The 27126-nt window shown below is 40.9% G+C and overlaps 1 protein-coding gene across 2 annotated transcripts in view; it reads right to left on the bottom strand.

Annotated features, from left to right (window-relative positions):
* Positions 1–9436, bottom strand: part of NOTCH2 (notch receptor 2) — a 160401-nt gene extending 150965 nt beyond the window's left edge. For both annotated transcript variants that reach the window (XM_054564807.1, XM_054564809.1), the window contains exon 1: positions 9110–9436. In XM_054564807.1, the coding sequence (XP_054420782.1) occupies positions 9110–9182 (73 nt within the window). In that variant the 5' untranslated portion in view covers positions 9183–9436. The remainder of the gene's footprint in view (positions 1–9109) is intronic.
* Positions 9437–27126: the final 17690 nt, after the last annotated feature.

The following is a 27126-nucleotide window of genomic DNA, read 5'->3' as shown; positions in this document are numbered from 1 at the left end:
ATCGGAAGGGAATTTGGTAGTGTGCATCAAAAGTCACAGAAAGGGCCATATTCTCTGTTACAATAATTTGACTTTTGGAACAAATATCCCTACAGATGTTTATAACAAGAATATTCATCATAGCATTATTTATAATTATAAAAATTGAAACTACAAAGATTTCAATTTAAATAAAATATAACAGATTCTTAAGGTAGAAGAGTACGCAGCCTTAAAAACCACATTCTTAAAGAACATTTACTTAAGTGGGAAAATGTTCACGGTACTTAAGCGGAACAGAAACAGATGATAAAACTGTATGTACATTAAAATCCCAATTACAATAACAGAAACAGAAAAGCACTGGACTCTATCAAAATATTAATTGTGGGTTTTGGTTAGAACTGGTAAGATTACTGGACATTCTGATTTTCTCTTACATTTTCTTGATTTTTTAAAATCCTGTTTCCTGATCTTTTTTAAAATCACTCTCTTTGATATATATATATATATATTACTCTCTCTTCTGAAAATCTAGCTTAATGGAAAAAATCCTAAAGAGGTAAATTTCTTTCTATATAAGAATGATTAATATCATTTTCATTTATACAGGAAAAAAAGGATGGAACCAACTAAATATGCAAGCAAACCAAAGGAGAATGATCAAAATACAGTAAACTTATTAATTAGAATACTACTTAACCATTAAATTCAATTTATGAAAAATATAACCACCAAAGAAAAGCAGAACAGAAAACTGTACATACCTTATGAATCAACAACTTTTTAACACTAAAGTTAGGGAAAAATAAAAACCAAAAGATGTACACTAAAATATTAACAGTAAAATACTACCACCACCATCACCACCTCCAAAAATCTTGTACAGATGCCAGAGAAAATCAACAAAATATAGATGAATTAATTATGTGTAAACTAAAAAAAATAATGCTGTTGCTATGTCACCTTGCCTTAAAATGCTACAATGTTTGTTTGTAGTTACAACCATTTTCCTTAAATCTCTTAGAAAGTATGTTTCATAGGAGCCATGATACATTGTTCCTTAAATTAGTAACATAATGCCAAAGACAAGACTCACAGGATGTGTTTTTTTCTCTAGTAATTTTCATAAAGATTAGAAGTGCTTTAAATGTTGTAATAAAGTAAATGTCCTTAATGTTTCCAATTCAAGAATATCTAGCAAATAAGGGCATGCTCAGAGCAAAGGAAAAACATAAAAAGTAATAACCAAAATATACATGTCCTCAAACTCCAATAAGTCTCAACACTTTCTGGACAAACAAAAACATGTGAAAGCAAAGAATTAAACAGAAGTTTCTTTGCCAGCTTACCACATTTATCATTTTGAGAAGTTAACACATTAGCACTATCTAGTTTTCTAACTATTCATATTCAAAAACTCAATAGAATATATCAGTGAGTAAACACTTTTCAACTATTCTTATTTGAATCTTGGCTAAGTATTCCAAAATAGCAACTTCTCCCTGTCAGGTACTAGTTAAAATAGGCTATTTCATCTCTGAAGCGTAAAAGCCTTCCAGAATCTCTTCACAAAAGAGGGATGAGAATAAAAAGAGATGAAAAAGAAGCAAATAACAATTTTTAAAATGCACCTGCTTCTGAACAAGGTAGTATACTTTAGAATGTCACCACAGCTTCTCATACAACTTTATTCAGCAAGCAAAACTGTATTTTAAAGCAATGTTATTTGTTAAAAGACAACATATTATTAGGGAGACAATATCTGACTCCAATCAAAATGTTATCATCATATTTTCCTTACCTCACAAAATACACACACACTTTCTTCATATGAATAAATATATATGAGAGTGGGAGAGCTACTCTTAACCCAGAAACAGGTTCTGCAACACCCAACCTGTCTTTGTGAGACAATGAGTCCGTCTTGGCATGATCTTTGGCTGATGTATTCAAAGAACCAGAGCCACTGCCCAGCCTCCAATATCCTGCAAAAGTGACTGAGCTGAAGGCCAGAAACTACCCTAGGGCAGGCCTCTCGGGAAGGTGCTTCAGTCTACAGGGAAGAGAGGCCCCGGCCCCACACTGCCTGGCCAGAAGACCAAGGGCACCAGAGCTGGACCGAGGCAACTGGCCTGCAGTTCAACAGTGGCAAAGAACAGTAAAATGACATCCCCCACCCAAGAGTTTGCTCAGTCATATCCAGTAAAGCCCAAACTCTGAGGAGCTGGTAGAACAGGGTTTTGCCAAGACAAGCACAAGAGGGTGAGGGAGATGTTAGTATGATTAATCAATGCCACCCACCTAAGGCAGCAACTCTGGGTGTGTCCATACCGCACCTCAGTCCTTGCCTGGCTGTGACAAGAAGTTCCTTCAGCCACCGCCACTGGGAACTAGATCTTCCAAAGGAGATACTTCTACCTTAACTTGTCCTAGATCAGGCTTGGCATCCAGGCTGAGAACACAGCTCTCTCTCTTGCCACAAACCCACTAATAGACATAATAGACACCACAACATGTGCCAAATTTATATTTACACCCTCACCAGACAAAGGGGTCTTTGTCTTTTTCCCCAAGTGAAGTTTTTATATTTCTAAATTACAACAGATAAAGAGGAGAACAGCACATAAGCCCAGCAGGGGTGAGCTGGGGGTCGCTATTCCCTGGTGAACCTGGAGTTTACTCTACCAGACCCAATAGTTCTCAGCCAACATGACTGCAGAAAACTGATTTTAGAGAGTGTAGGTAAGTGAATAAATGACTATAGTTCATATTCCTAATTGTATGCTCATTTGTCTCCATGATGAGGCCCACTCCTTGGAAGCAGGATCCTATCTTCTACTTGGTCAGAGATTCCCACACATCTAGAACAGAATACCCTACACTCCCTACCAAATGACGCTAAGGGAAGCACACAAATTAAGGATGGATACACACCGCAGTGCTCCCTAACATACCACTAAGAGGGCTACAAAGATAATATATCTTAGAGCCAATAGGTAGGACTTCTACCAGAATACTATTTAGTTATATACAGAAACATGTATTTATATACATATACATATACACATACATATACCTATACATATATAAATAAGTTAACCCAGCTAATTGTTTTTGCTTTTCTCACTCCAACCAGTGGCTTTTATTATCTCCCTGTCTTGCTTTACTCTTCTCCTTGTTTTTCTCCAATGTTCAGGAGAATACCCCAGATGGGATCAGCTTCATGCTCCTCACTGGGTTTAACTCCTTTCACAAAGGGGTATATGTCAGTTTGGCAAAGGGTATCCCTTTTGAGTCCTACCACCCACACAGGGCTCACGATTTTATGAGGCAAATTCCGGAGAAGATGCAAGTCCTAATAGACAGGTTTCTGAGAGGATGGAGGCAGGTCATAATAAGACAGATTCCAGATGAATATAAGACTTTTTAAAAATTAGAACTGTTTAAAGATGGACTAACCCGCCTCTGGTGGCAGGGAACTGTCTATCACCAGAGGTGTACGAGCAGAAAAAGGTAGGCTACCTCTCGACCAGAATGTTGTAAGATGAACAAAGCAACTAGATATGTTGTTGGCCGAAAAATCTGTATGGTTTTTTCCATATAATAAAAGACACACTTTTCATTTTCACCAATAGCTTTATTGATTTGGATATTTTTAGTGTGTCAGCTATCTCCAGCTATTGGCTTCTAGTGGGTAGAGGCCAGGGGTTCTACTAAACATCTTCCAATGTATAAAGCAGCCCCACAGCAAAGAATTATTTGGCCAAAATGTCAACAGTACCAAAAAACTTCACAAACCACTTTGACGCATTTGTTCAGTGAAAGCACCTTCTCCATACACTGCACAAATCTTTTTTGCATTTCAGTTGCGTTTTTATCTTTCTTGAAATAATAAAGCATAATATGCCAAAAATGCTGTCTATTTTCTTCCATCTTTAATATTAAAATGGGTTTACAAAAATTCACCAAGTGTGATAAGTTGTTTTTAAATGCACAGTGATAAGACAGCTGTCACAGTACAATCTAACAAATTGTTTCTAATGAAGTTAAAGACAACTAAGCACTACTAGAGCTATCGCAGGGAAAACACTAAACCAACTTTTTGGCCAAACCAATAATTTAGAGTTCCTGCCAACGCATAAGTCAACAAAGAGGAAAATTTCAGCTACCCATTAATTAACAAAAAGAGATAGTATAAAAGTCTGTAGGTGTGGTCAGCTTTCAACTGATCTTTTCTCTTCAAAGGAGAACGGAGCATAAAGGCACACCCCTGACTCACCATCAGCCTCTCCTCCAGACTGTCCCAGAGGTGGAAAGGACAAAGCAGGAGTCACAGATGCTGTGACCAAACCCTGCTGCTTGCTGACTCTGCACGTTGGGCACCTGCCAGGCAGGTTTTGCAGGCCAGGAAGGGATGCATATGGCATGGTCCCTGCCCTCAAGGAGCAAATCTAGTAGTGGATATAGCTCACAAACTTTTGGGTTATCTCAAAATTGTATTTATTTACTATCTCACCTTTAGAGTTTTGTCAGTGGTAGTGGTTTTCCAGGAACTCTCTTGGTGGGGGGAAAACAAAAACAAACTTTACTAAATGTACATATCCTTAGTCAAGTACAAGTTTGCAATACCCAACTCACAATGGGAAAAAAGTCTCAAAAAATCATTTAAACATAAACTTAGTTAACTCAATTTTTAAAAATTTAAAAACACTATTCCAACAGTCCCTAAAATGATCAAATTACATTAGGGTATGGCAACTCTGAACAAAATAATAGAAATTGCTGGCCCAGTAATATAGTAATACAGGAAACAGTAGAAGCAACTCAAGTGAGAGGCAGGTGGTAAATGCCAGTGCCTTTGAAGCTAAATACCAAAGTCAAAGTGAACTTCATGAATTGCAGAAGTGATCAGAAAAGAGAGAGACAGACAGAGAAAGTGAGATAAATTCAAAATAGTGCGTTTAAATACAACATTTGGGGAAGGGGAAAATCTGGTTTTTCCCCAAATGTAAGGTAAGCAATGACTCTTGCAAATACTTTTTTAAAAAACTATCTTGGAGTACCATAGTAGTGCAGAATAACAAATGCTAAAAGTAGTTGTCCAATTGAACAAATATTTATTGGCAGCATATTAGAGGCCACAGCACTGTGACAGGTACAGAGGGAGGGGTGAGAGAATTACAAGTGAAAAGACGATTCTTTTTCCCACAAGAAGCACACATTAACAGTAAGCACTTGAGGATGTTTTGAGTGTTTTTGTGTATATGAGCTCATTCGTACAAGAGATGTAAGTGGCGCATAGAGCAGATGAGGCGCTGGACTGAGGACCAGGAGAGATTCTAGCCTCAACTCCGTAATTGGCTCAGTGACTATGAACAAAGTACCTAAGCAAATGGAGGACCAGAACAGTACCCCTCCCACAAAATTACAAGAATAATTAATAACATACCTAGAGGAGAAGTTGGTCTTCTGGCTCCTAGGCCAGTGATTTTTCCAAAATATTATATATAGCATTATGTATATTTATATATAATATAAAATACATATATAAAGAGAGGAGTATAAGGAAATAAAATAAAATACATATATAAAGAGAGGAGTATAAGGAAGTAAAAACCTTTTGACTTCAAGTCATTTGCAGAGAAAGGGAAGAAGAGAGGAGAAGCAGGAAAAAGTGGCAGGAAAATGATTGGCTCAAGTTGTGACATCCAAGTAGAAATACCAAGAAATAAGGAGTATAAACACAATATCCAAAGAATGTAATCTCTTATGACGTTCTCATCCAAATCATGGCGTAGAATTTTTTTACTCTAAAACCATTAAGAGCAAATAGATAGAAGGTCCACAATGGCATATATGAATGAGGCTTGAGGGGAAAAAAGGGGGTGGGAAGCTTATGATAGTATCATTCAAATATATGAAGCTCTTCTAAGGAGCTAATGGGGACCTACTGTGCCCAGATGAAGAATTGGCATTACACTCTATAACTTTTATGTTAAAAATAGAGGGTTAAACACTGGAATGGCTAAGATTAGGTTCACTCTAGAAATTACTAAAATTAAGAAGGAACACCCCCATATACACCCACACCTGAAGGCAGGGTAATAAATAATCAGTAGGTTCCAACCACATTACTATATTAGAATCACCTGTAAACTTTGAGAAATACAGATTCTCAGACCTTCTGTATCAGAACTCCTGGGTAGTGAGTTCAAGAATCACCTGAGCTGATTTCGAAGCAGCCAGGTTAAGGAGCTTTGTTTTGTCACAGTGGACAGAGTAAGGAGGAGGACTACTAGGAATGGCATCAGAGAGTGGGAACTAGATCAATGCAAATTTTGTGGGCAAAATAAAATTTCTGTGGGTATGATATTTTTAAAATGTATTGTAAGGCTGCTCTGAAGCATCCAAGCATATCCCACTGAATTTAAACATTTCTAAAAGTCCCAAAGTCAGCAGATACAATGCAGGCGAACCAGAAGTTACTCCTCCATGCCATAAGAAGACTACAGAAGAGGCAGTAGAGTGAGAACGGTGCAGAAAATGTGGGTAAATATTTTTAAAAATCAAAACTTTGGGACACAAAAAAGAGACTAGAAATAATTACTCTCATTCCTCCTGCCCCCTCCCAAAAAATGGCATAATAATACAGAAAGAACTGGAAGAAAGAAAAAGAGTTTCAGCTCCATCTGAAAAAAAAAATTGCTCTTTGTGATTTTTCTTTAAAAGCAAGATGTAAATGCAGCTGAGAAATTACCTAGAATGCAGCAAAACCGGGAGTCACTCATATTGCAGAGCAAAAGAAAACAAGAAGCAAGGGGTGGTCTTGGGTAGCTGTTTACACAATCAGACAGATGGGTTGACAGCTCCTCGCCTTAGGAACTCAGTGATGTTTAAATTAACAGTTGGCCACAAGCCAAATACAGGAACGCTCAAAAGTTTGGAAAAGTGTTTTACAATCGGTACCTTAGCAAAACATCACCAAACTCTGAAAAGTTTTAAGATTTGTACCAAGAAACAGGTTCTTCAACCTCTTCTATTGCAGTTTAGCATCTGAGAAACACCTGCCTAAAAATCAAAATACCTAAATCTTGTCCTTTGAGCTAAAGGACTAACATTCAACTTACTCACCTACAAGTTAGCTAGTAATAGCAACAACTCATCAATGCAGAAGTAAAAAAGAGGACACCTTTATATGTACCGAGGTCCTAGAATGAGAGAAGTCCTGTGTGTTAGAATAATTCTATTCTTGATGTCGTATCAGTGACCACTTAATTTTGCAAACTGCTCTGCAATCATATTTATTATTCCCTCCAATTCTCTAAAGTAGGTTATTTCTTCTATTTCATAGGTGAGAAGACTACAGATCATAAAGATGAAGTTATTTACTAAACAAGTTAATGGCCAACCAGGGACTGTAACCCTCAGACTAGCCCATTGTTTATACTCCTCTCTATTCTAAATCTACACTTACACTAAAGCTCTCGCTCAAAGGAAAAAGAAAGGCAAAGCTACCATTGTGTGCTTTGTTAAATGCGCCTGAAACAGGTTGGACTTATCATCACAGGGCCTCCTCGTCCACTTGTGAAATTTTTAGGGACCTTGAGGTGTGTGGAATTTGAACTTTCCAAAAAGGATCTGGCTGGTTCTGAACAACCCAGCACTGTGATAATCTTGTTCTCTTTCAACATGTGTGACTGGCATGTCCACTGCCTGTTAACAATGAACAAAGAGCAAATTTTTCTGAAGCTCATCGCCTTACCTTTTCTTTGCAGAGACATAGCTCATGTACCAGGTGTTGGGTTTTTTCCTCTTAATCAAGGTAAAAGATTCCTTCAGATTAGGCTACTTTCAGTTAACAAACATATGTAAGCCACCATCCCACTGGAAGCAGAGAGTTCAGAAAAAATAAAACACAGCTCTGCCCTGAAAGGACTTGATGAATACCTTTTGACTGCCATGGGTTCAATATGCACTCTCTTAATTAATCCTATTAGCTGGGTTATTTCATTCCCATTGCATTGGAGAGTTTGCACAGCAGAGCTGGATTTGAACCCAGGATAACAGAGCAGAGTTCCGAAGCCCAAATTCTTTCCCCTAAACGGTCTGAAAATTTTTGGAAACTGAGATAGTGTAAAGGTAGTTTGGAGACTGAGAAGAGTGAAAAATGATTCGACTTCCTTTCCTAGACCCAACCGTGTTCAGAAAGACTGTTGCAAATATCCAACCATAAAGAGGCCTTCTGAGGAAGCACTCTGAATTAACGTCTCCCTTTTTCCTCTCCCTCCCATGCCCCACCCCCAACCTGCCAAAAGAGCAGCAGCGCGGCTGCCAGGTTGGAGAGGTTGGTGATCGTCACACCACATTCCTGGGGCTGGACACGGACTCTGAAACAGCGCCGGAGCTCCGCGCCTCGGAAAGAATAACAGCGGTTGAGATTTTTAAATCATGTGGCCCAGCATGCAGCCACACCAGTTTTGCTACTACTCCTGCCTCCGCCTTCCAGAGGCTGGAGCACAACACGCCGGGACCACGGATTCGGGGTGTCAGGGCACAGGCGCACCGCGAACCCCGGGTCCCATCCAAACCAACCCCACCCACCCGGGCTGTGTGCCTCCCCGCTGGCCCACTCCGTCTGGCGGGGAAGGTGCGAGCTGCCGGGCTGGGAGGCCCTGCCTCCGCTCCTCCAGGCCAGAACCTGGCATTCCTTTGCTCAGCCCCTCTGCGGTCCGCGGCTGGCGTCGGTATGTCACGGGCAGCCCGCCCTCGGTTCCCCTTCAACCCCGGGAAACGCGGAACCAAAAGGGCAAGACTGCCCAACACCCTGAACTCCATGCTCGAGAAAGGGAGTTTCTGAGCTTCGCTGCCCGGCCGAGGAGGCGTGTGTGGGGCCACCCGCCTAGGGAAGCAGGCGGCGGCGAGGAGCGCGGGGGAGGGGACGCGCTCAGGGAGGGGCCCCCACGATGCCCAAACTTTCGGGAACCAAGTGGCCTCACTCCGCGCCGACGGCCGAGCCCGGCCTTCTCGCACAGAGGGGACCGAAGGGTCATCCCAGGTGGCGGGCCGAGGCGGGGTCGGCGGTGCGCGCACCGCGGCGCGGGGACAGCACCCCCAGCCTGATACTCACCACGCGCGAGGGCCGCGCAGCGCAGCCAAAGCGCCAGCAGCGCCCACAGCCGAGCCGGGCGCAGGGCGGGCATCGTTGCCTCCTCCGCCGCCGCCGCTGCCGCCGGCGCCGGGGCAGATCCACATGGGGAGGGGGCCCCGATAGAGGAGCCCCCGACTTTCTCCTTCCTCCTCCTGTCTGCAGCTCACGGCCTCGCGCTGCGCCCCGAAACTCAGGCTTGATGTCTCCACTCCTTCCCCTAGTCAGGCGATCACGGGCCGCCGCCTGAGCCGCGCCCGAAGTTCTGAGACAAACTTTTTCGGTGTGCGGCAAAGCAGCCTCGTGTGTCCTTCCGCCTCAGCCGCCTCCTCCCACCGCAAGCCCCGCCCCTGTCGCCGCGGCCGAGCTCCGCCGCCTTCGGCACCCAGGGGTTTCCCGCAGGAAGAAGCGCCGGCCCGAGCCACGCGGAGGGATCTACTACGACTTCTCAGACAGCCCCCCAACCTCCCCCTGCCCGCGCCGGGTCCCGACGCGCCTTAACGCCGTCGACGCCGGAGCTCCTGGCTGGGCCCTGCCCTGCCGAAGGGGGACGCTGAACTTCAGACGCTAGGCTTGCCGAGATCTTGAACTTGCAGGGAGAGCCAGCCCTCACCCGCCGAGCTAGGTATCGCCCCCACACCCACACATCCACATCCTCCTGGACTAACCGGGGGAATGCGGTAGAGGACCGGCGCTGTCTTGGAAATGAGGGTAGGGCGCCAAAGCCCATTTTAAAAAAACAGAGCCGTCAGCTGGGTTGAGCTGCACCATTCACTTACTCATTCACTTACTCATTCATTCATTCATTCATTCACGCATTCGTTCGAGCAAATTCGTTCGTTTGCTCAGCACAATGGAATGGTACTAAAGACGCAGGAGGCACAAACTACTTTGAGGACGGAGTTTTTGCGGCTGTGGGTTGCGGGATTCGGGTCGGGCTTTCATGGAGAAGCTGGGATGGGTACAGGATCTAAAAAGGCCAGTAAAATTTGTAAGCACAAGACCAGCTAGTGATATTCATTGTAACATTGTTTATAATAGCCCCAAATTAGAAACAACCTAAATGCCCACCCACAGAAAAATTAATGAGTGATGTATGGTATATTTATAAAATGAAATGTGATACACCAGTTGAAAAGACTATTCGCATACGTCAATAGAGATAAATCTTAAAATTACAATGATAGTGAAAAAACTAGTTGCAGAAGGAGATATAAAGTATATCATATATATCTATTTAAGCTTTTTCATGACAATACCATAGATTACTTATGGATGTATACCACCCAATATATAGTAAAAGAATAGAACCAGAATATTGGTTACTTCCAGGGCAGGAGTGTGGGAGATGACATCAGGCAATGGATACAAGTGGGCTTGTTATTTGTAAGAAATAAGCTCCCTGGGCTGACGTGGCTCAGTTGGTTGGAGCATCGTCCGCGCAGCCGAAAGCTGTCGGTTCAATGCCCAGTCGGGCCACATACCTAGGTTGTGGGCACGGGGGATCCCTCGTCGGGACATGAGAGAGGCAACCAACCTATGCTTCTCTCTCCAATCGATACTTCTCTCTTTTCCTCCCTCTCCCTTCCTCTCTGTCTAAAAAAGCAATGAAAAATGTGAGGCCATAGCATGGGCATAGCATTCCAAGGGAGAGCCACCATAAAAGTGAAGGCACAGATAATGGAAGCAGTAAATGACTTCTGTCACTACTAGTTGTGACAGGAGTCAAGGAGAGAAAGGGGGTTGGGACCAGAACATGCAGGACCTTGAATGACAAGCTGAGAGGGGGCGGGGAGTGAGGAGTGGGGAGGGAGGGTGTGCAGTTAACTCTCAGGTCATAGAAAAACATTGAGGATTTTAGAACCGGAGTGAGACTGGATGGAAAGGTAGGGTGCTCTGATAATCCTAAACAGAATTGTCAGGAACAAAAAAATGATATTTTGTCCACCAAGGGCCTGCCAGGGGTTTGTGAAACAGTCCAGGCAGGTGTGGGTTGATGAAGGTCTGAATTAATGAGGTAGATATCACATGAAAAGAAAGGGATGTATCTGAGACAATCTTGAACAAAAAAATACTGGGGGGTTGGAGCAAGCAACCCTATGTGACTAATTGGATGTGGAGGTTTATGGTCCTTTTGGGAAGGGAAATCCTATTCACAGAGCCTTTCCCTGGCTCCTACAGGATACAGTCCATAGTTCGAAAAATGATAAATACAAGGCTTTTTCTTCACTGGGTCCCCCCCTTGTCCTGTCTGCCCTATTGTGAACTTTACACAATAACAGTATTGAATGACTTGAGATTTCCCCAAACATATCTTCTTGTTTCAGTCTCTGTACCTTCTGTTCCCTTGACTTGGAATGACTCTTGCAGTCCCCTTCCCTCCTCCTCTTGGTGAACTTCTAACTATTCATCCTTCAGTCCTGAGAAGGCTTTGGTGACACTGTAGCAAATTCCTCCCCCTCACAGACAGTCCCTCTACTGTACTGCTTCTTTATCTTACACTGATATCTATTTTTCACACAGGACTGTTTGTATTTCTATCTTTTCAACTGGATTAGGAGGTCCTGATGGACAAAGGCCATGGTCTTATTAATTTCCAGCATCTATCACATAATAGATGTTGAACTACAATGTGAAAAAACACTAAACAAGTACAAATCAGTATGATCATAGGCCTGTAAAATTCCCAACTGGATTTTAATAAGCACTTTATAATAGATAAGCGAGTGCTATTAAAAGTAGTCACCTTGGGATGCTAGAAACTTTTCAAAAATAAGATAGTCCAATTGTTTCTGGAATTTCCCTTGTGTAAATATGTTCAGAGAAAGATGATAATGTTACTTTTTATTTGCAAACACAGAGTTATCAGCTTGATCATTCGCTTTACTCAATACCATTCATAGTGATTTGACTGTATACAATTCTAAAAATCACTTGCAAAGATTAGATTTATCATTATTAAAATATCTTCAGAAGAACAGCTTCCAGAAAGACTGTGACTATGACATTACTATGACAACAGTGTACGATTTCTCAAGGTGATTGTTTTAAGGAAAGCGATTATTATGTTAACATATAATGTTTTAGTATTTGTTATATTAAATTTATTACATACATTCCCATAATTACAGGAGGAATAAAGAATAAATGTTATGAGTGGAAGTAGAGGGTATGACTGAAAGGTGTTTTTAAGAACACATTTTGAAAGAAGTTATGGATATAGATGGATAAAAACAAAACAAAAAAGGAAGCTGAAAATCGAGGGAATACTGGAATTGGCCAAGACTAAGAGATGAGAACAAGTATGTCCAACCCATCAACCAGCATTTGGATGAATATTTACCACAGGCCAGATCCTATATAAGAAGTAGAGGGGTAAAGAGAGACAAGTGGCCAATAAGTAAGATCCAGTGTGACAGCTGAGGGACTCTGAGTACTACTGCAGCACACGGGTGGTCAGGCAGGGCTTCCAGGACAACCTCAACAGCTGGACTAAGAACTGGAAGACCGAAAGACTAAAAAAGATGATAAAGAAGAGATTTCTCATGTTTAGTGATCTAAGTTGTTCCAGGCAATGGAACGACTCTAGAGATAGCGGAACAATAGAGACCGCAGCCTGCTCCCTAAAGTGGGAAGATAAGGAATTAGGCAGGGGCTGTGGAAAGGCAGAAAAGATGGGCATTGGCTCGTAAGACTAGTAATTGCTTCAATGAGAGAGGAAAGGGCGATCAAGGATTTAGCAATGACCTCAGTATCTTGAGGCATGATGGACATAGGAAATACCGGGGAAGGAAAAGGAGTTTCCATAGATTAGCTAAGCAGACAAGATAAGAGATCAAGGTAGCTGGAAGGAGGGAAACTGTGTTCAGTAGCAGCAGGGACTGTTGACTACTTTTGGGAGAGCTGGGAGTAGTCTCCCAAAAGGATGGACTTGCACTGAAATATGTGACTAATTGGATGTGACATCTCCATAGCTAAGCCTAAATTCCACTGGGTACATTTAGGTGACTATTTCACTATTTCCCTGATCCCGATCATAAGCCAGGAGGTCCTACAGTAGTGTCTCAAAACTCAAATAGCAGCTGAGGACATGAAATGCCAGGAGCTTCCTGGAGATATTAGCCACAAATGTTCTGAGCAGTTTAATTGCTCAACTGGATTGGGAATTATCTTCCCCAAGAACAATGCTTCTAGTCAAAGCAAATTCTACTCTATCGGAGAAACCAGCAGAAAAACATTCAGGTGATCCTATAACTAATCAATAGCAATTGCTATTCCTCAAAGCTTTATAGATTCACTGATACATAGAAATGGGATTTCACAAACTTTCCTCTGAAAAAAACAATCTGTGTCCAAGCTCAAATTAAAATCTACAGGCCATTATCAGTAGAAAAACATGGGTAGGAGCCAACACTAGCTTGTATTTTAGTCAAAACTAAAAATGTGCATACATGTCTCTATTAACTAAAACTTTTATGTAAAATTGCCTCCCAAAACAAATGCTGAACTGGACAAGTTTGTTCTCATGTCTGTTTTCTCAGATCCAAAAGTCTGTAAAACCACTCAAGTGGAGAGATGCTGTTATTTGTCTATTTTGCCCAAGTTCCTAGCATGATAGATAGTGCACCTATGTGCTCAATAATGTATGTCTTAAATAAATATTGAATGAGGAGCATCCATATCTATATGAATTGGAGAGAGAAACAAGAGTGACAGAATGTCTACGTGTTTTGGAGACTCCCAGGCTGAATCAGTGAAACACTATAAATGCTGCAGAAGAGATTCTGGGGTACATACCAAGCATAGGTTGAGTTATTCCATATATGTCACCACAGAGCTGAGGAAACCAGGGGGGTGTGATGCAGAGATTAAAAGTAAAGTTTCTTTGCAAAATAATGCCTTGCATTTGTGCAGAGCTTTGGGCTTTCCAAAAACACTTTTAAGTATTCGCATATATCTCATTTGATTCTCAAAGCAATCGTGGGAAATAGCTAAGCCAGTCATTATTATTCCCATTTCACAGATGAGGAAACTGAGATAGAGTTTAAGTGTCTGCCCAAGGTTAAATAAGTAATTAGTGACTGAGCTGAGACAAAACCCCCAGTTTCAGACTTCTGATTATCTCATTCCACACTTCTTTCTTTCTGCAACAATGTGAAGCACATTCAAGATGATTTTTAGTGTAGGGACCTCTGGCAAAAGGTTGAGGAGCTTCTTATCACTTCTGTATCGGTACAGAACAAGCTGACCCACTGTAATTACTAAGCCTAAATAATCAAATGCATTCTTTGATTTAAAAGCATTTTTTTGAGAGTCCACCCTCCACAAAGCATATCCTTGATTCTGTGGCAATACAGACATGTATTGGCCTGTGCCAATTGAAGGGGCAGGGGGGAACAATATGGAAAAAACATAACTAGAACAAAGATAAAGCACAAGGCTATGGGGAAGTAGAGAGCACTGTGATTAATTCTAAGGCCACTTTGATTTTGTTTAGTCCCCAGACTGCAAGATAGGAATGAACTGAGATGACCTATTCACCTGCACTGTTAACAGTGTAGACACAAGAAACATCCTTTGCTCATGTTTGTGAACCCCACAGTATTGGTTCTTTGCCTTGCATAGAGCATATAGTACGTACACATTCTGAGAGGTCCACCAGGTTCAGCCAAACTGAGGACAAGTTCCAGATGCAGGAGCCAATCTCAAGATTCAAACTACTATTAGAATTAGAAACCAGTCAAGCCCTTTAAATGAGCATAGACACAATCGTCTCTGCTCTGATTAAGGGTATAAGCAATATAAGAAGTTGAAATTTGGGTTTCTTGCCATATTTTTGCCCTTTTAGGAATGTGATTGTTTCAATTTAATATGAACGAGAGGAAAATTTAAGATTTTCCTTGTAGAGTTAACTCTTCTCATGTGTATGTACTTGTATGATGAATGGTACCTATAAAACTTACCTAGGATCCAAAATTCTCTACTATCCATGAGAGAAGGAGGGAAATTAGTACAGGAGTGCTCACTTTAGCATTACCTGACTTAAATTTTTGAGTATTTTATGCTGGGAGGTAATTACACTTCAGTTCCTAAGTCAGTATATACACTTTATATATAATGATGTAATAAAAAAAAAGGATTAACCTGTATGCACAAGGATGTCTCCCCAACTCAAGAGCAGCATAAACCTACAACTGTATAATTATCAAACCACAGGATTACTGGATGAGTTCCAGTGTTTCAGTCACTGCAGTGGTTATGCAACTCTGGATATTTGTGAAATGTTAAGGTGTTTGTTCTCAGAGACTTCAATTGTTTCTACCCAACGTTCTCATGTTCTTCCCTCACAGATTAGCCAAGGAGTTTTTAAATAGCGAGGTCCAGACCTACAAAAAGTTTCCACCTTTAAGTATGGAAAAAATTGTCATACTATCTGACTACAGATCATATACCCTGAAGCAGAAGAAAAAGGAACATTTTCTTATGTGCAATTCAAAATGGTTAACTAAGTATGAGAATGGGGGCACCAAAAGTAAGGAAAAGAAATCCCATTTTAAAAAGTAAGCATTATAAAGTCTCCTTCTACAGTAATTCATCAGGGGATAATTAATGGCTGGCAGCTGGTATTTATAATAGAAGCGTACATGGCCTTAACGATAGGGTTTGCTTCTGAAAACATTCTAATTAAAAAGGGAAAGAGTAATTTGATAGGAAAGTACAAATCAGTGTTGTGTATGTGTACTAATGTGTGCAGGGACAGAGGTGGTAATTGCTGGGCTGTGGTGTGTACGTGTGCTAATGTGTGGAGAGACAGAGGTGGTAATTGCTGGGCTCAGTGCAGGTATCTGTTGCAGAAGATAATGACCTTGTACACATACAAATAGGGTTTCCAGCACAGCCGAAAGTGCATCATTATATTTCGTCAAAGTAGAATGGAATGTGAAACTGGAACTCAGCAGGTGAGTGGTGGCTGTACCTGATCTGGATACCAGCTTGTTTTTGTTTTCAATCATTCTGATTTCTACACTAGAATTAGTGGGGTGATCACATTGTAAGGTATAAAAATGTTGAATCACTATATTGTACACCTGAAACTAATATAACCAATGTAACATTGCATACCAACTATACTTAAATATAAAAATAAGTTAAATAAATAAATAAATGCAAAGAATAATGTAATATGACCATCCTGCTCTCTCGCTTAGATTTCTGGTCTCATCACTTTGCTGCCACACCTTTGATGTCTTCCCTTCTTTATCACACTTACTAAAAGTCTAAGCAAGACAAGAACAGATGCTAGCAAGACAGAGTATGCTTCCCACGTTGGGATCTATATCTGGGTCCAGGAAAGTACACCTCATTGCCAAGAAAAGCCCTGTGCGGACTTCACACCTCTGTTGGTTTCTTTTAAAGATATAGTTACCTCTAATGAGCCTTGCTTAATTGAACTCTCATGGTCCTAAATCCTTGTCTTTCTACTGATGACTATCATTTAAGAGTATTTACTAAAGACAGTCATGAAGGGTAGAGTTATTATTTTTTTTAAGCTGATGTTTTACTTTATTGTTGACACTAGTACACATGTTTCCATTCCCCCCGCCTTTGCCCACCTCCACCCAGGCCCTGCCCCACCTTTTTCTGGCCGTCACCACACTGTTCTCTGTGTCTCTGTGTTATGCATATGTGTTCTTTGGCTAATCCCTTCACTCTCTTTTTACCCAGACCCCCTTCCTCTCTGACAGCTGTCAGTCTGTTCCATGTATCCATGCTTCTGTTTCTATTTTGATCATGAGTTTATTTAGTTCATTGGATTTCACATATAAGTAAGATCATATGGTATTTGTCTTTCTCTGACTTATTTCACTCAGCATAATAATCTTCAGGTCCACACATGCTGTCGCAAAAGGTAAGATTTCCTTCTTTTTTAGAGTCATAATAGTATTCCATTGTGTAAATGCACCACAGCTTTTTTATTGACTCGTCTACTAATGGGCACTTGGGCTGTTTCCAGATCTTGTTTATTGTAAATAACACTGCTATGAACATAGGGATACAGAGATTCAGATATTCTTTCAAACTGGTGTTTGGGGATTCTTAGAATATATTCTCAGAAGCAGGATTGCTGGGTCAGATAACAGTTTGACTTTTAATTTTTTTGGAAAAAAACTTCATGCTGTTTTCCTCACTGGCTGCACCAGTCTGCATTCCCACCAGCAGAGCACTATGATTCCCTTTTCTCTGCATCCTCCCCAGCACTTGTTGTTTGTTGATTTATTGATGGTAGCCATGCTGCCAGGTGTAAGGTGATATCCCACTGTGGTTTTAATATGCATCTCTCTGATGATAGTGACATTGAGCATCTTTTAACAAGTCTACTAGCCACCTGTATGTCCTCTTTAGAGAAGTATTTATTCAGGTCCTTTGCCCATTTTTTAACTGGATTGTTCGTTGGTTTTTGGTGTTGAATTGTATGAATCCTTTACAAATTTTGATTATTAACTCCCTATCAGATGTATCATTGGTAAATATGTTCTCCCATTAAGTGGGTTGTCCTTTCATTCAGGTGTATCATTGGTAAATATGTTTTCCCATTCAGTGGGTTGTCCTTTCATTTAGTCGGTTTCCTTTTCTGCACAAAAGCTTTTTAATTTGGTGTAGTCCCATTTCTTTAGTCTATCTTTTGTTTCCCTTCCCCAAGGAGATATATGAGAAAGACTGTCACTATGAAGTACGCCCAAGATTTTACTGCCTGTTTTCTTCTGTGATTTCTATGGTTTCAACAGTTAACATTTAAGTCTTTAATCCATTTTGAATTTATTCTTGTGTATGGTTAAGTTGGTTGTCTAGTTTCATTTTTTTGCATGTACCTGTCCAATTTTCCCAACACCTGTCCAACTTTCTTGAAGAGACTGTCTTTACTCCTTTGTATACTCTTGCCTTCTTTGTCAAATATTAATTGACCATAAAAACATGGGTTTCTTTCTGGGCTCTCTGTTCTGTTCTGTTGATCTATATGCCTGAACTTATGTCAGTACCAGGCTCTTTTGATTACAATAGCCTTGTAGTATGGTTTGATATCAAATATTTTGATACCTCCAACTTTGTTTTTCTTTCTCAAGATTGTTGAGGCTCTTGGGGTTTTTTTCTTTTTTCGTTCCATGTAAGTTTTTGGAATAATTGTTCTAGATCTGTGAAATACGCCATTGGTATTTTAATAGCAATTGCAATGAATCTATAGATTGGTTTGGGTAGTATGGACATTCTAATCATGTTAATTTTTCAGTCCATAAACACAGCATATGCTTCCACTTATTTATATCTTCCTCAATTTCTTCCCTCAATGTTCTCTAATTTTTTAATATAGGGCTTTTACCTCCTCAGTTAAATTTATTCCTAGGTATGTGATTTTTGTTTTGTTGCAAAAGTAAATAGGATTGTTTTCTTAGTTTCACTTTCTGATAGTGCATTATTGGTGTACAGAAATGCCACCGATTTCTGAGTAGTGTTAATTTTGTATTTTTCTGCTTTGTCAAATTCATTTATTAGACCTAGTAGCTTTTTGGTGGAATCTTTAGGGTTTTAAATGTACAATAACATGTCATCTGTGAATAATGACAGTTTTACTTCCCCCTTTCCAATCTGGATGCCTTTTGTTTCTTCTCCTTGTCTGATTGCTATGGCTAGGACTTTCAGTACTATATTGAATAAGAGTGGTAAAGGTGGACATCCCTGTCTTGTTTTTGATCTTAAGGAAAATGCTTTTAGTTTTTGCCCATTGCACTGAGGTTGGCTGTGAGTTTGTCATAATGGCCTTTATTATGCTGAGGTATGGTCCCACTAGTCCCACTTTGCTGAGAGTTTTTTTTAATCATAAATAAGTGCTAGATTTTATCAAATGCTTTTTCAGCATCTATTGACATGACACTGTGGTTTTCATTCTTCATTTTGTTTATGTGGTGTATCATGTTTATTGGTTTGCAGATATTCTATCTACCTTGCATCCCCAGAATAAGTCCCACTTGATCACGGTATATGACCTTTTATGGATCTGGTTTGCTAATATTTTGTTGAGGATTTTAGCATCTATATTTGTCAGGGATATTGGCCTATAATGCTATTTCTTTGTAGTGTCTTTATATAATTCTGAAATTAGGATAATGCTGACCTTGTGAAATGAGCTTGGGAGTTTCCCCTTCTCTTGAATTTTTTGGAATAGTTTGAGAAGAATAGGTATTAGTTATTTTTTGGAATGTTTGGTAAAATTCATCTGTGAGGCCATCTGGTCCAGGGTTTTTATTGGTTGGGAGATTTTTTCTTTTAATACTACTTCGATTTCCCTAGTTTTAATCTTTCTATTCAGATTCTCTGATTCTTCTTGATTCAGTTTTGGAAGATTTACATTTCTTCCAAATTGTTCAATTTGTTGCCATATAGTTGTTTATAATATTTTCTTATAATCCATTGTATTTCTTTGGTGACAGTTGTTACTTTTACTCTTTCATTTCTGATTTTATTTAGTTGGGTCCTCTCTCTTTTTTTCTTGATGAGTCTGGTTAAAGGTTTGTCAACTTTGTTTATCTTTTCAAAGAACCAGCCTTTGGTTTCATTGATTTTAGACTCTATTTTGTTTATTTCTGCTCTGATCCTTATTATTTCTTTCCTTCTGCTCACTTTTGGCTTTGTTTGTTATTTTTTCCAGTACCTTTAAGTGTAGATTATTTATTTGAGACTTTTCTTGTTTCCTGAGGTAGGCCTGTAATGCAATGAATTTCCCTCTTATGACTGTTTTTGCTGTATCTAATAGGTTTTGGGTTGTTGTATTCTCATTTTCATTTGTTTCAAGGTAACTTTTGATTTCTTCCTTGATCTCATTGTCAACCCATTCATTGTTTAGAAACATGTTATTTAGCCTCCATGATTTTGTGTGTTTTTCAGCTTTATTCCTGTGATTGATTGCTGGTTTCATACCACCATAGTCAGAGAAGATGCTTGATATTATTTCAGTCTTCTTAAATTTATTGCGACTTGTTTTCTGTCCTAACATGTGGTCTCTCCTAGAAAATGTTCCATGTGCACTTGAAAACAATATATATTCTATTGCTTTAGGGTAATATGCTCTGATAATATTAGTTAAATCCATCTGATCTAGTCTGTCACTTAAGGCTACTCTTTCTATGTTGATTTTCTGCCTGGAAGATTTATCCATTGATGTCAATAGGGTGTTAAAATTCCCTACTATGATCATATTACTGTCAGTCTTCCCCTTTATGTCCATCAAGATTTGCTTTACGTATTTAGGTTCTCCTACACTGGGTACATAAGTGTTTACTAGAGTTATATCCTCTTTTTGGATTGCTCCTTTTTAAGTGTTTACCAGAGTTATTTCCTCTTTTTGGATTGCTCCTTCTATCATTATGTAGTGTCCTTCTTTTTTCCTTGCTATAGCCTTTGTTTTAAAGTCTTTTCAGTCAAATATAAGTGTGACTATCTAGCTTTTTTTTTATTTGAGTAAAATTTTTTTTTCTATTGCTTTGCTTTTAGTTTGTATGTATCTTTCATTCTGAGATGGGTCTCTTGTAGACAGCATGTATATGGATCTTGCTTTCTTATCCATTCAGCTACCCTATGTTTTTTTATTGTAGCATTTAAGCCATTTACATGTAAAGGGATTATTGATAGGTACAATTTATTGCCATTTTATTCATTTGACTCTGCTCCTCTGTATTTTGTCATTGTTCCTTTTTCCTCTCGTCTTTCTCCTCCTCCTCCTGCCCACCTCCTGCTTCTTCTTCTTCCTCTTCTTCTCTTCCTCCTCCTCCTTCTCCTCCTCTTCCTTCTCCTTCTTCTCCTCCTCCCCCTCCTCCTCCTTCTCCTTGTCCTCCTCCAGAAGGTGGGATAATTGCTTTCCCACAGGCTGAGGCTGCCATGAGGGAAGTGCTCTGACCAAGAAAGATGGTAACTGCTGCACTGGCACTGGAGAGCAACTCAGCATAGGGATCCTCACTGGCCCTCCCCCCAGCTTACTTCCCAGAGCCCCAAACCCCATGCTTTCCCCAGGAGACTCCAATCCTCATTGCCCTCCCTCCACCAAAGCCCAGGTGAGTGGTTGCGAATGAAATTTTGTGTGTTGGTCCTTTAAGAGGGTGCCTGTGTCTCCAGAAGATTCCGTCTCTCCTTGGCAGACAGAAACCCTGCTGCTTTTTATGGCCAGACGTTATATGGTCACTTCTTCCCAGCTCTTGTACTCTGGTCTGGGAAGCCCAGCCTGGGGTTTAGGCCCCGTGCTTCTCAGGGTGGAACCCCTCAAAGCTGAGGTATCCCACTGGAATCTCAGCCACTGTCTGTGGGAGAGGGCCAGCCCTTTTTGCGTCTTCATCCCTCCTGCAAGTCTTGGTATGGCTTCTTCTATAAATCCTTGGTTATAAGACTCCTTTTCAGCTAGTCTTTCATTGGTGATTCAGGGTGGTTATTCTTTAATTTAGTTGTATTTCCAATTTAGTTCTGGGAGGAGGTTAGTTGCGGGGGGAGTGCAGTTATATTTTAAGAAAGTGAAGGAATGGATAGGATGAACACAGACTGACATGTAAATTCCTAGAATTGGAAGACAACCTCCAAGTTTCAAAAAGGTAAACTTGGAACATCTCAAAGGTAGTATAGTTTCTTACCCTTCTACCACTTGGGATTTTGAGGAGAAAAGGGAAGTAAAAAGAGTTGCAGACAGAAAACCAGAAGAGGAGAGTGGGAGAGGAAAGTGAAAAGGTGCTCTGGAGTAATGTGCACCTGTTTAGAAGTGGGAAAGCAACACAAACAGTAGCAGAAGAAGAACCAACAGGGAGTTCCTCCTTGCACATCTCCTTCTTCCCTCCTGAAGGCCTGCGGTGAACCCACAGCATCGTTCCTGCGGTGAGAGAGAACTGCCCTCGGTCCGACCAGACGCCTCCCTGAATTCTCCCCAAAGAATTCAAAATGCCCCCAGTCCAAATCAGGTCCCTCTATAATCAATATTTGTGCATAATAATAACAACAGTCACATTACTAATCATCATGGCAGTAAATATTTATGGAGCGCTTACTGTGCGTCAGGTACTGAATGAAGCACTTCACCTATTTTGTTTGTAATGCGCCAACTGGTTTATGAGTAGATACTACTTTTCCCACTTCACAAAGTGAAACCTGAGAAGTTGTTGAAAAGCACACGGCTGTAAACAGTGGCACAGCCCAGGTCCATCTGACCCCCTCCAGTGACACACAGTGACCCCTGACCGGTGCATGTGCCTCCCCACCTGTCTCTACCTCAGGGATCCACCTGAGCACAGAATAAGTTGTCCTGTAATCATGTATTGTAAACCTGGTCCACAAAGTTTCTTGAGACAAAGGCTTGATCGCATCTGTCCTTTGTGCTCCCCTGCAGCATGCTGCCTAATCTCTTGCTTGTCAGCCTCCAGCCCTGGGGTGGCTCAAGGATGTCATGTCCCTACTTCTGCCCCTCAGATGAGAGAAAGTCAGACGATTTTTCAGGTTCATTCCATGCTACAATTTTACTTTGAAATACTCTCTTCTTAGTGTACCTAATCAAAAACAAAGCCAGTAAGGAAAGAACCGATTCTATTTATTGCCGTTTCTTTGTTTCAATTATAAACCACAAAAAAATGTTATTTAAAAATTAAAAGAAAATCACCTATAATACCATGGCTGATAGCATTTGGGAATATTTTATTTAGTTATTCCTTCATATGCGCATTCCAAACAGTTATGATGAAGACATATATGCAGTTGTTATCCTGCTGTATCAGCTACTCATATATCATAAACCTTTTCCTTTCTTGCTACATAGTTGTCACATGCAGCACTGTTAGTTTCTGCATTGTGTTTCAGCACTGATGATAAATAGACCTAGAATGCTTTCTGTATTAGTACTGGGCTCTGCGTCCAGAGTTGTCTAGCGTACAGCTGAGACAGCCCTGCAGACAATCCTCCGGCACCGCTTCCGTCACCAAGTCCGTAGGGTGAAGGGGCGGCCCTTCAGCAGCTGAAATGGAGCAGCCCCAGAGAACCCCCTGCTGCTGCTCTCCAAGCTCACCTACCATCCCCCCCCCCCACTTACCTCCTTGGCATTTGCAAGACTTTACCACTCCGCTGGGGCCTCTTTCCCTCTTTCTGTTCCCTGTTTCTTTCCCAGCAAGAGGCTTCACTTCCCGCTTCAAGAAAGACGTCTCCTAGCTCAAATATCATCTACCCTTAAAACCTTCCCTAGCCTTCCCTCTTCTACACTGGGGGGCCATCTAAAAAATTCCCAACCCCCCTCAACCTCACAGTTTATCTCTCATGCACCCCCCTTTACTGCCTGTCCTCATATCCGAGAGAAAAGTCTTTTCTTCACTCCAATGTTAATCGTTCTGTTTTGGCTCTTGATTTCACTCTCTTCTGCCTTTTGCAAGACCATGTTGCCTTTCATTTTCCTTTTGTCCCCACCGTCATTGTCATCCATCTCTTCTTTACTGGTTTAATCCCCTCAGCCAACAATCTTATTTCAGCCTTAATGTATTACACACCGCACACATTAAATTTGTCTCAGCCAAATTTCTGTTTCACTCCCAGACTTCTTAAACGGTAGTTTATCCCCTGCTGTTCTTACCTCCTCCACCCATGATAGCTTCCTTTCCCTACATTTATTGAGCATCTTCTCTGTGAAAACGATGGGGAAATAGATATGAACAAGGCACCACCTACCACTGAGGAGTTTCTAGCTAGTGGGGAGACAAATATAAACCAAAAAAACACGGCACAATAAAATAAGTGCCATAATAGAAATATGTGTAAAAGTGTTCGTAGAAAGGCTGTCTGGGGAAGCCACAGGAAAAATTTCTGTGGAAGGTGACAGGATTTAGGCCTTGAACTATAAATTCAATACTGCTAGGTAGAGACTATATATATATTGAGTGGGGGAGAGCACATGGCTGACAGAGGACACAATTTATGCAGAGGTCTGAGGAACCATGATATTAATGATTACTTAGGGAATATCAGACAGCTCTGTTACTGTAAGAGTTGAGTTATATTTGCTTAAGTCAATGGTTCTCAAACTCTACCATGTATCAGAATCACCCAGACGGCATGTGAAAATACCAACTTCTAGATTCCGCTCCCTGAGTTTTTGGGTGAGGTCTGGGGTGAGGCTGGGAAATTTGCATTTCTAGCAAGTTCCCAGGTGACACCAATGCTGTTGGTTTGGAGGCCACATTTTGAGAACCACTGGCTTAGTAACCTGGCTTCTGCTTGAAGTGTTCTAATAAAATTACTTTTGGATGTCACAAAAGATCTTCAGTGAACTCCTGAACCACATCCTCCTGGACCAGCTGGCAGCATTTTGATACAATTGATTATTCTTTAACTGATCTTCCAGTTTCCAGTCTCACCTTCTTTCAATCCATTCACTGCTCTGAAGGCCACAAGACTGTCCAAAATACAAGTATAACCCTATCACTTTATGTTTAAAACCTACCAGTGGCTCCCCGATCCCTGTGAGTAGAGCCTAAATTCCACAGGCTGGGGAAAAAAATTAAAAACTGGCTTTCTGGTCACATTTTCCTCTTCTCCTGCTGCTGCCCCATATGCACAGTCTATGTTCCAGGCACATCAACCTACCAGCCAGTTCCCGGATATGCTCTGAGTTCCTATGCTCTCCATCTCTGCATGTGCCCTTTTTTTCCTGGCACACCCTTACTCCCTCCCCTCCTTCACCCCATCTTCTCCATGACCTGTGGGATTCTAGCTCAAAGTCCTAGATCAAAGATAATCTCCTTTGGAGGCCTTCCTCACTTTGGTTGTGCCTTTCCCTGAGCCCCTCTACAGTTGGTTCCTACATACTGTATATACCATTTAACAATTAGCTGAACATGTGACTACTGTATTGAGACCTACTTGAGTGCACAGTCTAATCCTTATTATTTTTTAATTCATTTTAGAATTACAGTTAATATACAATATTATATTATTATCAGGTATATAAGATAATGATGAGACAATTATATACCTATGAAGTGATCACAGTAAGTCTAGTGACCATGATACTGTCATAGTTATTATAACATTATTGACTATATTCCCCACGCTGTGCATTACAACCTATTTTACTGTTTTTGTTGTTCTCATGGAAGACATTCAATGTAGGTGTGTTGAATGAATGTTGGGTACACACGCAATACATAATTAATGATTTGAGTGGGCACTTGCTGCCTACCCAGTGGAACCTAGCAGTGGGCAGGCAGGTGAAGGGGAGGAGGAGAACGTGAAGAGAAACTTCGTTAATGAGCACGAGCAAAGGTGCCACCTCACACCCACCTGACTCTGACTGAGAGTGTGAACTGCAGGCCTTTATTTCCCATGACTCCTTCTTTCTTTGATGACCTACCAGTTTGTCAGCTCCATGGACAAGGCAGTTAGTGCAGCTACTCTCGAGGGACTTATCCAGAGACGAGGAGCAACATCTGTGGAGACTAAGCAGGAAATACTTTGGTTACTTAGCTGGGTGGGCACATCACCGGCAGGCAGCCCTTCGCCTCTCCTTTCTGTTCTCCCGCACTTCCTGCCTCGGGAGAACAGAGCCTTTCCAGCCTCCTTATTCTCATTCTCTCTCTCGCTCTCTCTCTCTCTCTCTGTCTTACTCCTGCACATTCTGATTTCTGTGGTGCCCAGATCCTGCAGAAATAAAACAGGCCTGAATTTCTATTTTGCCAAGCTGCATTCGCCTCATTCTCTAATGATACAATAAAGTTAAGGAAGCATCTAGCAGCTAATGAGCTCAGATGGCCATGCCTTTGGTCACCTCGCCTTTTCCTACATCTGTGCAGATATTCCTATGAGAGCAGCTATTTATTTAGTGACTAAGGTGTGCTCATACATGATCTCATTAGATCCTTACAACATTCCTGCAAGGAAGATCATTTTATCTCCATTTAACAAATAAAAATACTGAGGCTCAAAGAAGTTAAATGAATTTTCCAAGGTCAACAAACTAGTAAGTGTGGCAGGGGTAGGTTTAACCCATGGTGTAATAATTCCTAAGCCTGTATGTTTTCCATTATTCATACCACCTTGGAGAACTGAAAAGGCCGAAAGTTAGAGTTAGCCAATGTCACAACAGGGCTTAAATTCAAAGTGTACTGATTTCCAGGACAGCCTAGAAATACTCACTTTATTGAAAGAATTGTTTGAGTGGATATGTCTGATACTCTAAGACTTTGTAAAACAAAAAATATATTGAGGTCACAATGTGAAAGTGATCCAGGACTGGAAAAGCTGCCTAATTACCCACAAATGTGCCCTGTTGCTCTACTCCTATAGTCAATGGTTCCTCTCAGTTGCATGCGCCTAAGCAAAGATACTTCCCTATCCCCTAAACCCACACATTTACCTGTGGTTCAGACTCCTGCTGGAAACCATGTTTTTTTTGTTTTTGTTGTTTTGTTTTTTCCTTTTTATTGAATTTATGGAGGTGACACTGGTTAACAAAATTATACAGGTTTCAAGTGCACGACTCTATAGCACATTATCTATACCCTGTATCGTGTGTTCATACCCCAAGTCAAGTCTCTCTGGCAATCACCATACTGTTGCCTATGCCCATGAGTTTTTTAAAAATTTTTTCTCAATCCTTCCACTCCCCTCACCCAGCTCCCCTGTGACAGCTGTCAGCCTGTTCTCTAGGAGTCTGTCTCTATTTTGTTTGTTAGTTAATTTTGTTCATTAGATCCCGAATATGCTTAAAATCAAATGATACTTATCTTCCTCTGAGTGGCTTATTTCACTTAGCATAATGTTCTCTAGGTCCATCCATGCTGTTGCAAGGGTAACATTTTCTTCTTTATTATAGTGAAGTAGTATTCCACTGTGTAAAGGTACCACAGCTTTTTTATTCACTCATCTACTGATGGACATTCGGGTTTTAAAACCGTGTTTTAAAATCTTCCCTTTGCCCTGCCTGGGTGGCTCAGTTG

This window comes from Pteronotus mesoamericanus, unplaced genomic scaffold (assembly GCF_021234165.1).
Source record: "Pteronotus mesoamericanus isolate MK-2021 breed Mesoamerican mustached bat unplaced genomic scaffold, CSHL_Meso_final scaffold_99, whole genome shotgun sequence".
In the NCBI taxonomy this organism is placed as follows: domain Eukaryota; kingdom Metazoa; phylum Chordata; class Mammalia; order Chiroptera; family Mormoopidae; genus Pteronotus; species Pteronotus mesoamericanus.
Note: the sequence above shows the minus strand (reverse complement) of the source record. Positions and strands in the feature narration are given on the sequence as shown.